Here is a 13,830-nt window from a genome sequence, read left to right on the forward strand (position 1 = left end):
AACCGCCCACCCTTGCAGTCTCCTCCTTCGTGCGTTCCTGCTTTCGCTTTTTTAAAATCTTGATTATTTCTCTCAGCTCCTTGTCACCTCTCTGGATAGTCAGTATCTGGTCATCGAAGATTCCAACCGCAAATGCTTCCAGTCATCCATTATCGCTCCCAAGATATCTTCGGAAGGTCCCAGTAGATTTCGGCTGAGGGAATCCACATGTCATCTGCACCCCTGGTCGGTGTTTTACAGAGAAATCAAATTCCTGAATTAGGTCATACCAGCGGGCGATGTGAGGCTTCTGCGTGCGCTGTGCGTTCAGGTACACGAGAGCCTGGCAGTCAGTCACGACGGTGAAATGTATTCCCAGCAACAGTGACCGCCGTCTGTCCACCGCCCAAACAATTGCCATCAGTTCGAGCTTTGATGAATCATAACTACTTTCAGCCTCGGTCGTTTTCTTGCTCACGCAATACACGAGACGCCATTTGTCCTCACATTCCTTCCGCTGCAAGAGCATGGCTGGCAAGCCCTTCGAGCTGGCATCCGTGTGGAGCTCTGTTTCCGCCTTTGGGTCGTACAGAGCAAGCACTGGGTCAGAGATGAGCAAGTTCTTCAACGTTGAAAAACACTCTTCTTGTTCTCGGCCCCACACGCGTTCTGCGTGCTTCTTTGTGAGCCACGTCAGGGGCTCCGCGATGAGTGCGTACTTGTGAATAAATCTTCTAAAGAAGCCCGTCAGCCCTAAGAAGCTTCTCACTTCATGAACATTTTTTGGAACGGGGAACTCTAAAATTGCGCACGCCTTGTGCTCTCCGGGATGAACCTCCCCTCCTTTCAGGCGGAAGCCCAAAAAATCCATGCTTTCCCTTCTAAATGCGCACTTCGCTAGGCGCAGGGTGAAGTTCGTGCCTCTAAGGGCCTCGAAAACACACTTCAATCTGGCAATCAGCTTATCCCAGTTCTCGGCAGGAATTAGAACGTCGTCGAGGTAACACATTGCAATGTTGCCTTTGAGTGGGCCCAAAACTCGGTTCATGAGACGCTGGAAAACAGCCGGCGCATTGGTAAGTACGAACATCATGCGCTCAAACTGTCCTGTCTCATCGGGAGTTATGAAGGCAGTTTTCGCTTTGGCGCCTTCGGAAAGTGGTACCTGCAAGTAGCCGTGCGCGAGGTCCAACCAAGCGTAGTCGGGCCCCAGACAGTCTCTCCAGCTGGTCGTCTATACTTGGCAGAGGATATTTTTCATTGATCGTCTGCGCGTTTAGTCTCCGGTAATCGACGACGAGTCGTTTTTCGCCGTTCGTTTTCTTCACTAGGATCACCGGACGCGCGTAAGGAGAATGAGTCTCGCTCACAATGCCCTTCTGCTTCCATTCTTGAACGATTTCTCTCATCGTCTCTCTCTCCTCTAAGTTCATCTGGTATGGACGCTTCCGGGGGCCTCCTGGATGTCCATTTCAAGCAGATTTGTGCAGCCCAGCTCTTCGAGGCTCATCGCAAAACAGTCTTTGTGCTCATTTAGCAGCTTCACTAGTTCCGACGTCTGTTCGGCGGGGGCACACTCTCCAACATGAACTTCACGCTCTAGAATTGCCCGCCTTTCTGAGACCGTGTGCACTTCCTCTCTGTTTTCGCTCAATGATTCCACATCACTCGGTGCAACATTTTTTTCTCAGTTAAATCGACCGGCACCGCACGCCCAAAGGTTCGTCCTTTCTTCATGACGGTCATTTCACCGTCGAACGGACAGAGTGGCAGCGTCACCTTACCGCCTACTATATCGACAAGGACATCGCGTTCCAAACGGCTCACGACAGCTCGTCCTGTAAAGTCGCTTTCTGTTTTGAGAGTGACCCAGTTCACGAATTCATCTTCTAGCTAGGTGTCTTCGGATGTCACGAGCCGCAGCAGCTCTCTCGGCGCTGCCTCCAGGTGGGTGAAGGGGCATTGGTTTCTCGGCCAAAAGCGGAAACAACCATCCGCACTCCCATAGGTGACACTGACATGAGGAAGTTCTGTGAATGTTCTTCCTATTATCAAGTCAACTGAGAGTGCCTCGTCCGCAACAAAAAGAATGGTGGCAGCTCTCGCAACCACGTCATCTACTTCCAACTCTGCCTTGCAGGTACCAATGGTGCACGCAGCGGGAGAGTTGGTATTCCCAAATCCACAAAGTGGCGTGTTTTTCGCCCTTAGTTCTACGCCACGAGAAGCAGCGGAAGCGCGCATAATGCAACTTGAGCTTCCGGTGTCCACCATCCCAATTACTTTAATTTTGCCGTTGATGGTCACGTATTTTAGCAGAAGCCCTCGCCGTGCAGCACTGTCATCAACCACGCTGATTTGTTGCCCGCAGTGCTTTTGCTTGTGTTCAGCCCGTCCACAGCGTAGGCACGTTACCTCGCTCTTGGTTTCTGGGCAATTCCTAGAAATGTGTCCAAATGCGACACAGTTGTAGCATTTGGGCTCTCCCTTGTCGTTCCGTAAGGGTGGTCTTGTGTCACGCATCATAGGCCTTGTCAAACATTCTTGGTCATCTTGCCTCGCAGTGCGCTTCGGATACGTGTAGCCCACCTCGAACCTTCTTTCGTGTACGCCTCGCTCCTGCCTCTGCCTTTCCACTCTTTCATAATCCTGGATATCATGAATGAGGTCGTCCTCATCATCATGCGTACGCCCCATCAACATTGAGCACAGCTGGCTCGACCTCAGGCCTATCAACACCTGCTCACGAGTTTCATTAAAGTCCAAATGAGCCTCTGAGCACAGACGTACTTTAGCGTGAAAATAGGTGCTGGAACTCTCAGTCCTCTGTTGCACGCGCTCCTGCATTCGCTGGTACCGATCTGCCGCGCTCGACTGGCTGATGAAGGTCCGGCGGAAAAGATCTTCGAAATCCTTCCATGACATTATGCGCGCACGACGGCTCCTGTACCAATCCAAAGCCGGTCCAAAGAGGTGCGATTTAGCAGTTTCAAGCTTAAATTCAGGAGGCCAATTGTGTAGAGTCGCTGTCCCCTTTAGATTTTCTAGCCAATCACTTGCTGATTCTGAATCTCTGTCTACGGAAAAGTCCTTGATCGATTTGCTCATGTCGGGCATTATCTGAAACGTTGAGACGGTTAGCGGAGGCGGTATGCTTAATTTCTTAAGCAGAGCATTGATAATCGCATTCTTCTCATTGTCCATTTTCAGCAAATCGGCCATAGTAGGTGTGCTCTCCCCTTCAGCCATAGCTTGCCTTTAACTTATAGCTCAGCAATTATCAATTTTCATCGAGAGACCTCTCAAAACACTCATTACACACACATGAACAAAATGATGCGCTACAGCTCTAAGAGAACGAAGTAAAGAACATTATACCTAATGAGGCAATACACAAAACACACGTGAAGGGTTACAATCCTAAACAAGACACTCGGCAGCTCAAACAAAAATAGGTACAGTGAAACGTCTACACAGCTATGCTAAGTACAGAAATTTTGTTAAGCAGTTGAAATTGTTCAAATTGGCATCGAATAGGATCAGTCCACTCAGGGTAAGTCGCTCAGTTCGCTTACTCACAACTTGTTGTTCCGCCGCTAGTTGATATGGGGGTGTTGTCGCTCTCGTCGTTCTTCACGAATGGTTGGCGGGAAGGTTGGAGATGCCGTGAAGCTTGAAGGTGCCGCGCAGGGTAACGATTGATCCCGCTTCTAAGGTAATGTTAGCTCCTACAGTTGCTAACGCGGAAAGGAATATACAAAAGGATAGAAGGAGGTACTGCAAGATACAGTTAATGAAGTTTAATATATAATTACACACACTGTACAAGGGTAAAATTCTAAGCACGATTTCGCACAAGGAACCGCGCGCACACGCTTGGACACACACTGCTCGCTTCCCCCGTTTTCAGCACTCCTCTCTCCGCACAAAGAGGGTGCTCTGCTTTTCGTCAAAGTTGACAGTCTCGAACTTATAAATTGAACGAAATACAAACACTCCCCGAAAACACAGAAACATAGAGGGAAGGGACGCACACGTGCAATTGTCCTCTTCCGAAAACGTCGGGGTCGGAGCCGCCCCGCGTCCAAGACGAGGTCGCTTCCTCGGAATTGGCCACACTGCGTCGGGCCCCTCCCGCCCAGGGACTCTCAAACAAAGAAGGACCTCACCCCCCTTGGCCGTAAAATAAGAGGAATGGTCATTAGAAAAGTGAACACACAGAAAGAAACGGACGCCCGGTACACTTGCCTACACATGGCCGAATTGGTCGGCGCTCAGTTGGGTGCTCGAGCTTGGGCTTCAGTTGATGGCCGAGCACCGAATGCCGCCAGGTCGGCTACCGACCAGCTGTCGATGATCAGCCATAGGTCGCCAGTCGGCCAATGCTCCCTGGGTTGCGGTACACTTTCTTGCGGATCAACGGACGCATACGGCAGACGTGAGGATTAGAAACAGTTTATGAATTCGCGATAGTTCAGGGACTCCAAGTGGAAAGGATTCCACTTCCGGCCGCATCAGAGTACGGATGTGTTACCAAGTGCTCCGCCGTTAATGAAGGCTGCCATGTTATGCTGCCAGGTTTGCCAAAAAGACAAGTGGGGCTAAATAACGCAGTATTTATGCAAGTGGACCCGAAGGAAAGACCATATCGCGTCGAAGACTTCAGGAGGCTTTGGTTTCCTTTCGTGCGCCCCCGAGCTGCCCGCTTTAGGTCAAATGAATGACGTTTGGGTCGTTACCCTCAAGAGCGCCGGGGCATCGAAGAAATTTATAGCAGCTATGGATGTGAAATTGAAGCACTGGCCTTAATTGCTTGTTTACCAAAATAACCAAAACGTGCGCCTCAAACTTCTTTGGGTCTGCACTGTGTTCGCGACATTTAAAAGGAGCGTTGGCGCGGTCATCGATTGGCGAACAGACGTTCGGCAAAATGAAAGGATCCCTCCTGCGGAAACAGGCCTTGTTTCGCCGATCGTCCACCAAGCACAAGCCTAACATTCCGCCCTACCGGAACCCACCAGGTACAAGAGCGTCCGATATATGTGCAAACACGGCTCAGCATGGCAGGGCTCCGTGGAGCGTCACCTCATTCTCCAGCGCCACGCATCGAAGCTAAGTGGCACAGGCGCGCAAGGACTTGAATGCGGTGTTTCGTATCATATGCTACAGAGCAAAAAAAGCGCAGCGTGCTTGAAGTGTTACTGCATTTTCATCACTGAGACAGCATGCATAAATAGCAAAAAACAAAGAACACCTTTAAGATTGATAGCGCGTCATTTGTCAGACAATAGACATACATAATGTGTAATGGATCGAGCTTAAAAATTAAATAATGACCAGGCGCTTTACGCTTGAAATACTCATTCCTGTTGGCTTCATTGTGGTAGATTTATTGACTGGATAGATCTCATTTATCCCTTAAGGTATTTCATCTGCGCCCTAAGTAGCCGGGAAAACAATGTGTGTGCGCAATGCTGTGCTCTCAAAGAGCTTTTGCACATCTAAAGTCCTTTTTTCTCTCTTTTTCGCTCTCCCATAGTCTGCTCGCAGATGCTAGGCATTACGTTTAATCCAGTACGATTATTCCAACCGCGAAGGAATACGCCGTTTCTTGAGGGCGCGAGGGCAAAGTAATCATTATGTTGAAGAAAAAACAAGTCCTTGGATTTTGTAGGCATGTCTCAGCACTATAGGTGTCAAACGCGAAGATAGTAAAGTGCGGTACGGCATCTGAGTTAGGAATCTTTGTAAAGTAACATTTCCTGATTTATACAGTGTTCTCCGCCTCACGCGCAACTCATTCGGAACTGGTTGCTCGTATTTGCGCCGAATGTCTGGCTCGCATTGTCCTTTGCGAGAGCGCCGTGAAGAAGACGCAAATCGCCAAGTATATTTACGTGAGCGCACGTGTTTCGCGTGCCTTGTTCAGCATGCGGTGATTCGAACGTAGGCACTACGTTGAGCTTTCTTTCACAGCAACCAGCCATCTTCGAACTGCGCTCCTCCAGGTACTTTGATGAAAGCCTGGTTTCCTTCATCGCACCTCCTGAGTCCGTGTTGGCGTGGCAACGGCTCCTGGCTCAAGAACTGGGATCACAGTGTAGATTCTGCGGAGCAGTCACCCCGGCGACTACCGACTTCCGTGATTCACTAGGACTCTGGAGTTTCGGTCCTGCTCTAGGACTCCATGCTCGAAGTACACGGAGGGGGTGGTGGCCGGAGCTGTCGACAGCTACGTCGGTGGCCACCAAGTCTGCTTGCCCGGGACATCGCCGAGCCTGGCATAGCAGTCAGCTGTCCGCCCATCGACCACCGCGGGAATATGACACCGATGATCTCTCTGGTGAGCTTTTCAGCATCGCGCTAGCTACAATAAACACGATAATCACTATAGCTCTTCACATTTATCTTCATTCGCGCCGTAGTTGTTCTCGTGGGCGCAGCTTGCCAGAAATACTCGCCTACTGCGTAAAATATCGTATCAGTGAAATTTGTGCTTCAAATGATTTATGATTGATGTATGTGAGATAGTTGATGACGAGTTAGTGAAATTACTGTAATCAGAAATTAAAACGTGAACAGTGCAAAAGATGGCACAAAGGTGTCAATGTGTTTGGAATGAAACGCGAATGCTTAAAATGCTGATAAGCAAATTTAGAGTGCGTGATTGATCAGTTAATTGCAATAATTGAAAAATGAAAAATCTATAAAGGAGGTTCGAGCATGTCATACGGCTCTGAAGGAAAATACAATGCTTGATTATGCTAATCAAGAAAATTCAGTGTATACTTTGTCAGTGCTGATATATATAAAAAATTGAAGAATATAATTGCGTGTAAAATACCAAATTGCCAGAATGAAAAGGCGATGACTGCTTATGCTATGTATTTGGACGATATATTTTAAAATTAAATATATTGATACGGGTCAGAAAGCTAGCACAGGAAACCACAGCAGGTGATGGGCAAGTGTTCAAAGCACAGTGGAGCAGAACACAGCAAGTGTTCAGGCAAGTCCCAACGGTTTCTTCAGCTTCGTCTTGCTTTCGCGTCACTACTGTTGATCGTCCTCTTCTTCTTCAACATCCAGCGACGCAGGGCATATATGTAACATTACCCCCCCCCCCCCCCCCCCACGAAAAGCACAGTGTCGGTGCGCATGATGTCGAACTACTGCAGGTGTAGTACGGCTTCATTCGGGCGACATGAACGATCTCGGTACGTGTCATGGCGGACTGTTGCGGCGGATGCACAGGCGTGATCTCGTGTGTCACAGGAGTGACTGGCCGTAAGACACGGTAGGGTCCTGCGTAGCGTGGCAAGAGCTTCTCACACAGCCCAACTCTACAAGCGGGAGTTCAGAGCAAGACGAGAGAGTAGTGGACGTCGCGGTGACGAGAAGCATGGCGGCGTTTCTGGGAATTTTGGGAGGAAGCTAGTCGGCAGCGAGCAATGACCCGGGCGGCGTCAGCTCGAGATATGGCGTCACGAACATAGGAGCTGGCATTAACGGAGGGAGGCAGTACGCTGTCAAACGGAAGGGGAGGGTGGTCGCGGCCGTGTAGAAGATAGGATGAGTAGCCCATTGGGTCGTGACGGAAGGAATTATATGCGAACGTTGCAAACGGCAAAGTAACATCTCAGTCACGGTGGTCATCCAATACATACATTGACAACATGTCCGTGAGCGTGCGGTTGAGGCGTTCGGTGAGGCCGTTTGTTTGTGGATGGTAAGCGGTGGTGAAATAGTGCTTAATGCAGCAGAACCGGAGAATTTCGTCGACTACTCGGGCAGGAAAGCAACGGCCACGATCAGTGAGCAGCTGGCGTGGAGCACCATGGAGCAGGATGACGTCGTAGAGAAGAAACGCAGCCACGTCAGTTGCACAGCTGGTGGGTATCGCTCGGGTGACAGCGTAGCGCGTAGTATAATCCGTAGCCACCGCAATCCATTTATTCCCTGACAAAGAGAGTGGGGAATACCCGAGGAGATCAAGGCCAAGTCGGGAAAACGGGTCTACTGTAATGTCGATCGGCTGCCGGTATCCAGCATGCACCACCGATGGGTTCTTCCGTCGCTGACATCGGTCACAAGAAGCCACGTAACGACGAACAGAGCGATAGAGGCCCGGCCAAAAGAAACGGCGGCGGACGCTGTCGTACGTGCGAGATAGACCAAGATGGCCCGCAATGGGCACGTCGTGCAGTTGCTGTAGAAGGGTGGCGCGCAGGTATTCGGGGACTACGAGCAGAAGCTCGGCGGCATCTGGTCGCATATTTCGCCGGTATAAGGTGCCGTTGTGGAGCACGAACAAAGCAAGGGTAGCATCAAGGGGATTAGTGCTGAGGCAATTGATAATACTGCAAAGCTTGGGATCTAAGCGCTGTTCATGGCGAATGTTTAAAAAGTCAGAGATGGCCAACACACATGTGTCATCGTCACACTCGCTTTTGGGTGGTGGATCTACCGGGTTGCGGGAGAGGCAGTAGTCAGTGTGCAATCGGCTGGACTTGTGGACAACAGAGAAAGTGTATTCCTGAAGGCGGAGGGCCCAACGCCCCAGGCGACCAGTAGGGTCCTTCAGCGTAGAAAGCCAACATAAGGCGTAGTGGTCGGTGATGACGGAGAACGGGCGGCCAAACAAGTAAGGGCGAAACTTTGTAATGGCCCATACGAGGGCCAAGCACTCACGTTCTGTGATCGAGTAATTCCTCTCAGCCGCAGAAAGGAGGCGACTGGCATAAGCAATGACGCGAGTGCGAGCCATCTGCGTTTGGGCAAGAATGGCACCAATACCGTGACCACTGGCGTCGGTGCGTACCTCCGTTGGTGCTGAGGGATTGAAGTGTGCCAAGATGGGTGGGTTGGTGAGGGACGCAATGAGCGCAGAAAATGCTTGAGAGTGTTCTTGTTCCCAGCAAAATGGAGCGTCGTTCCTCAGAGGATTGGTGAGCGGACGAGCCGTCTCCGCAAAGTTGGGGACAAACCGCCGAAATTAGGAGCAAAGGCCTAGAAAACTACGCACGTCACTAATGCACTTACAGCACGTATTTTGTCTGGGTCGGGTTGAACGCCACGTGCGTAAACCACGTGACCGAGCACCTTGAGGTCACGTCGGCCGATGCTACACTTCTTCGAGTTAAGCTGAAGGCCAGCTCTTCGGAAGACTCCAAGAATGGCCTCAAGGAGATAGAGATGGCTCTCGAAGGTCGAGGAAAAGACAATAACGTCATCGAGATAACATAAGCACGTCGTCCATTTGAAACCGCGCAAAAGAGAATCCATCATGCGCTCGAATGTTGCGGGCGCAATACACAGACCAAAAGGCATCACCAGGAATTGGTACAGGCCATCTGGCGTGACGAAAGCGGTCTTCTCTCGGTCTCGTTCGTCAACAGCGATCTGCCAATAACCAGAACGAACATCAATCGAAGAAAAATAGCTGGTACCATCCAAGCAGTCAAGGGCATCATCTATCCTGTGTTGCGGGTAAACGTCCTTCTTTGTAATTTTGTTGAGATGTCGGTAATCAACGCAGAACCTCCAGGTATTGTCCTTCCTTTTAACAAGCACGACAGGTGATGCCCAGGGACTGTTGGAAGGCTCTATAATGTTCCTTGCCAACATCTTGTCGGCTTCATCTTGTATGAGGCGACGTTTAGAAATGGCGACTCGGTAAGGTCGTCTGTGAATTGGGCTGGTGTCTCCGGTATCGATGCGATGTGTAACGAGGGACGTTTGACCCAAGGGTCGGTCACCACAATCAAAAATACCACTGTACGATGTCAGTAGGGTCGTAAGTGCTTTAGCACGATCAGGGCGCAAGTCAGGAGCAACCATGCCGGATATACGGACCTCCTGAGGTGGGAACGGTGCAGGTCGTGTCGGCACTGCGGCAATAGGGTCACGTAAAAGAGCAGCCATAATAAACTCCGACAATGAGGTCAGTTCGGCGAGAGAAATGCCCTCAGGAAGAACTTGCACAAAAGAGCTGAAGTTCAGGACTGGAATACAAGTGCTGATATTCGCTACATGCACTATATTGGGAGGTAGAGCGATGCTACGCTCAAGTGTCACGTCAGTTATGGGTCAAACAACGTAGTCGCCATCCGGAACGGAGGGAAAAGGCGACATCAGCACATGCATTGCGGCTTCTGGTGGTAGGCGACTAAATGTAGCGGAGCGGAGACGGAGCTTTGAAGTTTCAGGAGCTTTGTTGTCAGGGCAGAGCGGCAGGTCTAGATGAATCCGTCCAGAAGAACAGTCAATGAGAGCGGAGTGTTCTGTTAAAAAGTCGAGTCCTAATATAACTTCATAAGGGCAACTGGTGAGGACTGTAAATAGCACAGGGATGTGGCGGTCGGCACTGGTAACTCTAGCAGTACACATACAAATGACAGTAGTTGTGTTGCCATCAGCAACACGAACGGCAGAAGAGGAAGCAGGTGTGAGAATTTTGTTGAGGCGTCGACAGAGCGAGGAACGGAGAACAGAAATGTGGGCTCCAGTGTCAATAAGGGCAGAAACGAAGACTCCGTCCACAAGAATATCAATGAGGTTACGTCTAGGTGCGGGAGTCAGTTCCGAGTTGACAGTCCGGGTCGGGAATGCAGCGTCACTCCAGGGCGCTGCACTCGCTAGTTTCCCGAGTAGGTACCGGCTTGTGATGGGGAGGAGTTGCGGCGAGATACCAGTGAACGGGATCGACGAGCCAGTGCGGATGGAGATCGGCTGGTGCGACGGGCACGGGGGACGGTTTTGTTTTGAGTCTCAGCTTGTTGAGAAAGATAATGTCCTGGTCCATCGTAGACGGGGCGGAGCTCCTCTGGTTGGGCAGGGAAGCGTCGAGGTTCCTGGTAGTATCGGCGGTCAGCGTTGTAATAGGAGCGAGGAGCGAAGAAGGTACCGCTACGGCAATAACGCGATGTGTGATCGGCGCGACAGCAAATAAAGCAAATTGGCCTGTCGTCTGAGGTGCGCCACTCTGCAGGATTGCGAGTAAGGTAGCGACGTGGGGAAGATGGGCTGGCAGTAGCAGCGGCCAATACAGGAACAGAGTGGGAGTGTGGCGTGGGCGACACGGGGCTGAAGGAGAGGCCGACGTTTGCAAGTTCTTGACGAACTACGGCCTGTATCATGGCCACGGTGTCGGGTAGCGGAGACATGAGTGGTGTAGGAGCTAAGGCCTCGAGTTCTCTCCGGACGATACGAGTCATGTTCGTGGGATGAGAAGGCTATTGCAAAGGGGTCAGATCATCGCAGGATGATGTAGCTGCGGTGTTTGGAAGGCGCTCAAAGCGATGTATGAGGCGTCGTTGTTTAGCCTGCTCGAATTTTCGACAGACTTGAAGCACTCAGTCGACGGTGGAGCAATCCATGCAGACCAGGATGTTGAATGCATCATCCGCAATGCCCTTGAGGATATGGCCTACCTTGTCATTTTCCGTCATTGAGATTTTGACCTTGCGACACAACGCAAGCACGTCTTGAATATACGCAAGGTAGGACTCCGTGGAGGATTGGATGCGATATGAAAGTTCGGTTTTTGCTGCGACAGCTCGACCAATGGGCTTCCCGAACAGGTCCTGAAGGTTTTGTTTACGGATTGCCCACGTCACCAGATCTTGTTCGTGATTTTGGAACCACGTGCGAGCTGTTCCCGCCAAATAGAAAATGTTGCCCAGCATAATGGTCGCGTCCCAGTGATTATTCTTGCTGCAACGCTCGTACTCATCCAGCCAATCTTCCACGATTGTCTTGTCTTGGCCACTAAATATGGGAGGGTGGCGGATTTTTGAGAGCACAACTGGCTCAGCCGAAGTTGCCGCGGTGGTAGGGGCTGCCTCGGAGGTCATAGTGGTAGTTGACGTCATTGAAAGCCCAGGTAGATGACGGCCACTGCGCAAATCCAGCTTTTGGCAGCGCAAGGGGTAATCTGTGCTCACGGGGATCTTTGGTCACCTCCACCAAGATGATATGGGGCAGAAGGCTAGCACAAGAAACCGCAGCAGGTGATGGGCAAGTGTTCACAGCACAGTGGAGCAGAACACAGCAAGTGTTCAGGCAAGTCCCAACGGTATCTTCAGCTTCGTCTTCCTTTCGCGTCACTACTGTTGATCGTCCTCTTATTCAACATCCAGCGACGCAGGGAATATATGTAACAATATTACCAAAATAAAGAACTAATGAAGAAAAAAGCGAAAAAATGTCATCCGCGTCTTTGAAATGCCACCGCGTCATAACTTGTCACCAGGAGTTGCATCGAACACAAAAGAACCCAGACCTAGACGCACCGAATTTCAAGAAGTGGCGGCAAAGATAACCATTGACGTCATCGCCCAGGAGGTTATAAAAGAAAAAATACAAAAATGAAATATATAAAAGTACAAAAACGTCTACGTGTTGGAAACGCTATTGAGCCATACTTAAACGCGGACATTAAGCGTCTCCCTAAATTTTGAAGCTAGGTTACAGCAATGGCTTCAAAATTGACTAATGTTTTAAGCCTGTGTTGTGACAGGCATATTGTTGCGATCAGAACTCAGCAAAGGCAATTACGGGCCAGCGATGTTTTTTTTTTCCACTCTCCGTATGGTTCATACACACACACACACATGCACGGGCACACACGCACGCACACAAACACACACGCGCACGGATGCTCGCACGCACACGCGCACAGACATATACACATACAAACACACACGTGCACGCATGCACTCATGTACGCACAGGCACAAAGACACACACACACACACTTCGATCGTGCTCAAATGCGCGTGCAGTTGTCCATTTGTGGTCATCGTTCTTGTGAGCTTCCTCTTGTATTGTGGTTTCAAGATACTTTTCGCTCAGGTTCCTGCAGTTAACGCGCAGTTGTTTCAAGGAAGCTACCAGTATGCAACACTGATGCTCGCGTTTTGTAATGTGGTGTGTCCCACTAGTTAAAGCAAAAAGGAGACCAGTAATTACTGCTGCTTACTACCGATCTTTCCAGGCTATTGACACCACGCGTAATTCTGGGCTCTTGTAGCGCGATCTATGATTTCGGCCTCTTTCCGGGAAAATGCAATAAATTTAGTAGTGCTAATATCGTTTGCTTCAGACACACTAGGATAAGAATTGTACCTCGAACCAATGCAAGGCATGAAGGACCTTTCGCATGCAGGGCTCTCCAGCTAGCAATGCATAATTACAACTCTTACTCATTCCGTAGCTATGATCGAGGCGGCCGCCGATGAATACTTTAAAGGATAGTTTACACGCAACGTAAATACTAACCACAATAGACAATTCAAACCCCGCCGGGGTGCTCAGTGGTTACTGCGCTCGACCACTGTGCCCAAGGACGCGGGATCGAATCCAGGTCCTCGGCGGCTGCTTTCGACTGGAACGAAAAGCTAGGCGCCTGTGTGCTGCTCAGTGTCAGTGCACGTTAAAGGCCCCCGATGGTCGAAATTTCCCCAGTCCTCCACTACGGCGTCTCTCATAGCGTTAGTCGCTTTGGGACGTTAAACCTCACAAAGCAAACAAGCAATTCAATAACTGCAGCGGTACCTCAGTGTTGGTAGAGTACCGGCCGCGAAATGTTGTGGAGAGGGTTCGAATCCAACATGGTTCCTGTGGAACATTTTTCCTCTGATTATTTCATCAATTGCTTTATATGCATCACATGATTTTACTATTCATTAATATTTGTTGACTAACTAAAAAGTCTCCATGATTTCCTTGCTTTGAGTGGCCGTTTCCTCCGTTCGTATTTATTCTGATTACAAACGCTTTATTTCTTTATAATTATACGCTGATCAAATGGGCACACCTAATAAGCTTTTCGGGCTCTATTAGGTGGAT

General features: G+C 50.0%; 1 protein-coding gene and 1 long non-coding RNA gene across 6 annotated transcripts in view; both read left to right on the forward strand.

The window, feature by feature from the left end:
* Positions 1-13,830, forward strand: part of LOC146172423 (uncharacterized) — a 501,238-nt gene that overhangs the window by 146,273 nt on the left and 341,135 nt on the right. The gene's annotated exons all lie outside the window — the stretch shown is intronic.
* Positions 1-13,830, forward strand: part of LOC146172427 (uncharacterized) — a 63,283-nt gene that overhangs the window by 39,921 nt on the left and 9,532 nt on the right. For 3 of the 4 annotated variants that reach the window (XM_084586045.1, XM_084586047.1, XM_084586044.1), the window contains exon 2: positions 5,988-6,322. In XM_084586045.1, the coding sequence (XP_084442171.1) occupies positions 5,988-6,322 (335 nt within the window). Of the gene's footprint in view, positions 1-5,955; positions 6,323-13,830 lie in introns of all 4 variants that reach the window. The other variant, XM_084586046.1, reaches the window with a different exon arrangement.

This window comes from Amblyomma maculatum, unplaced genomic scaffold, assembly GCF_055883805.1.
Source record: "Amblyomma maculatum isolate TAMU_Amacu unplaced genomic scaffold, ASM5588380v1 scaffold_13, whole genome shotgun sequence".
Lineage (NCBI taxonomy): Eukaryota > Metazoa > Arthropoda > Arachnida > Ixodida > Ixodidae > Amblyomma > Amblyomma maculatum.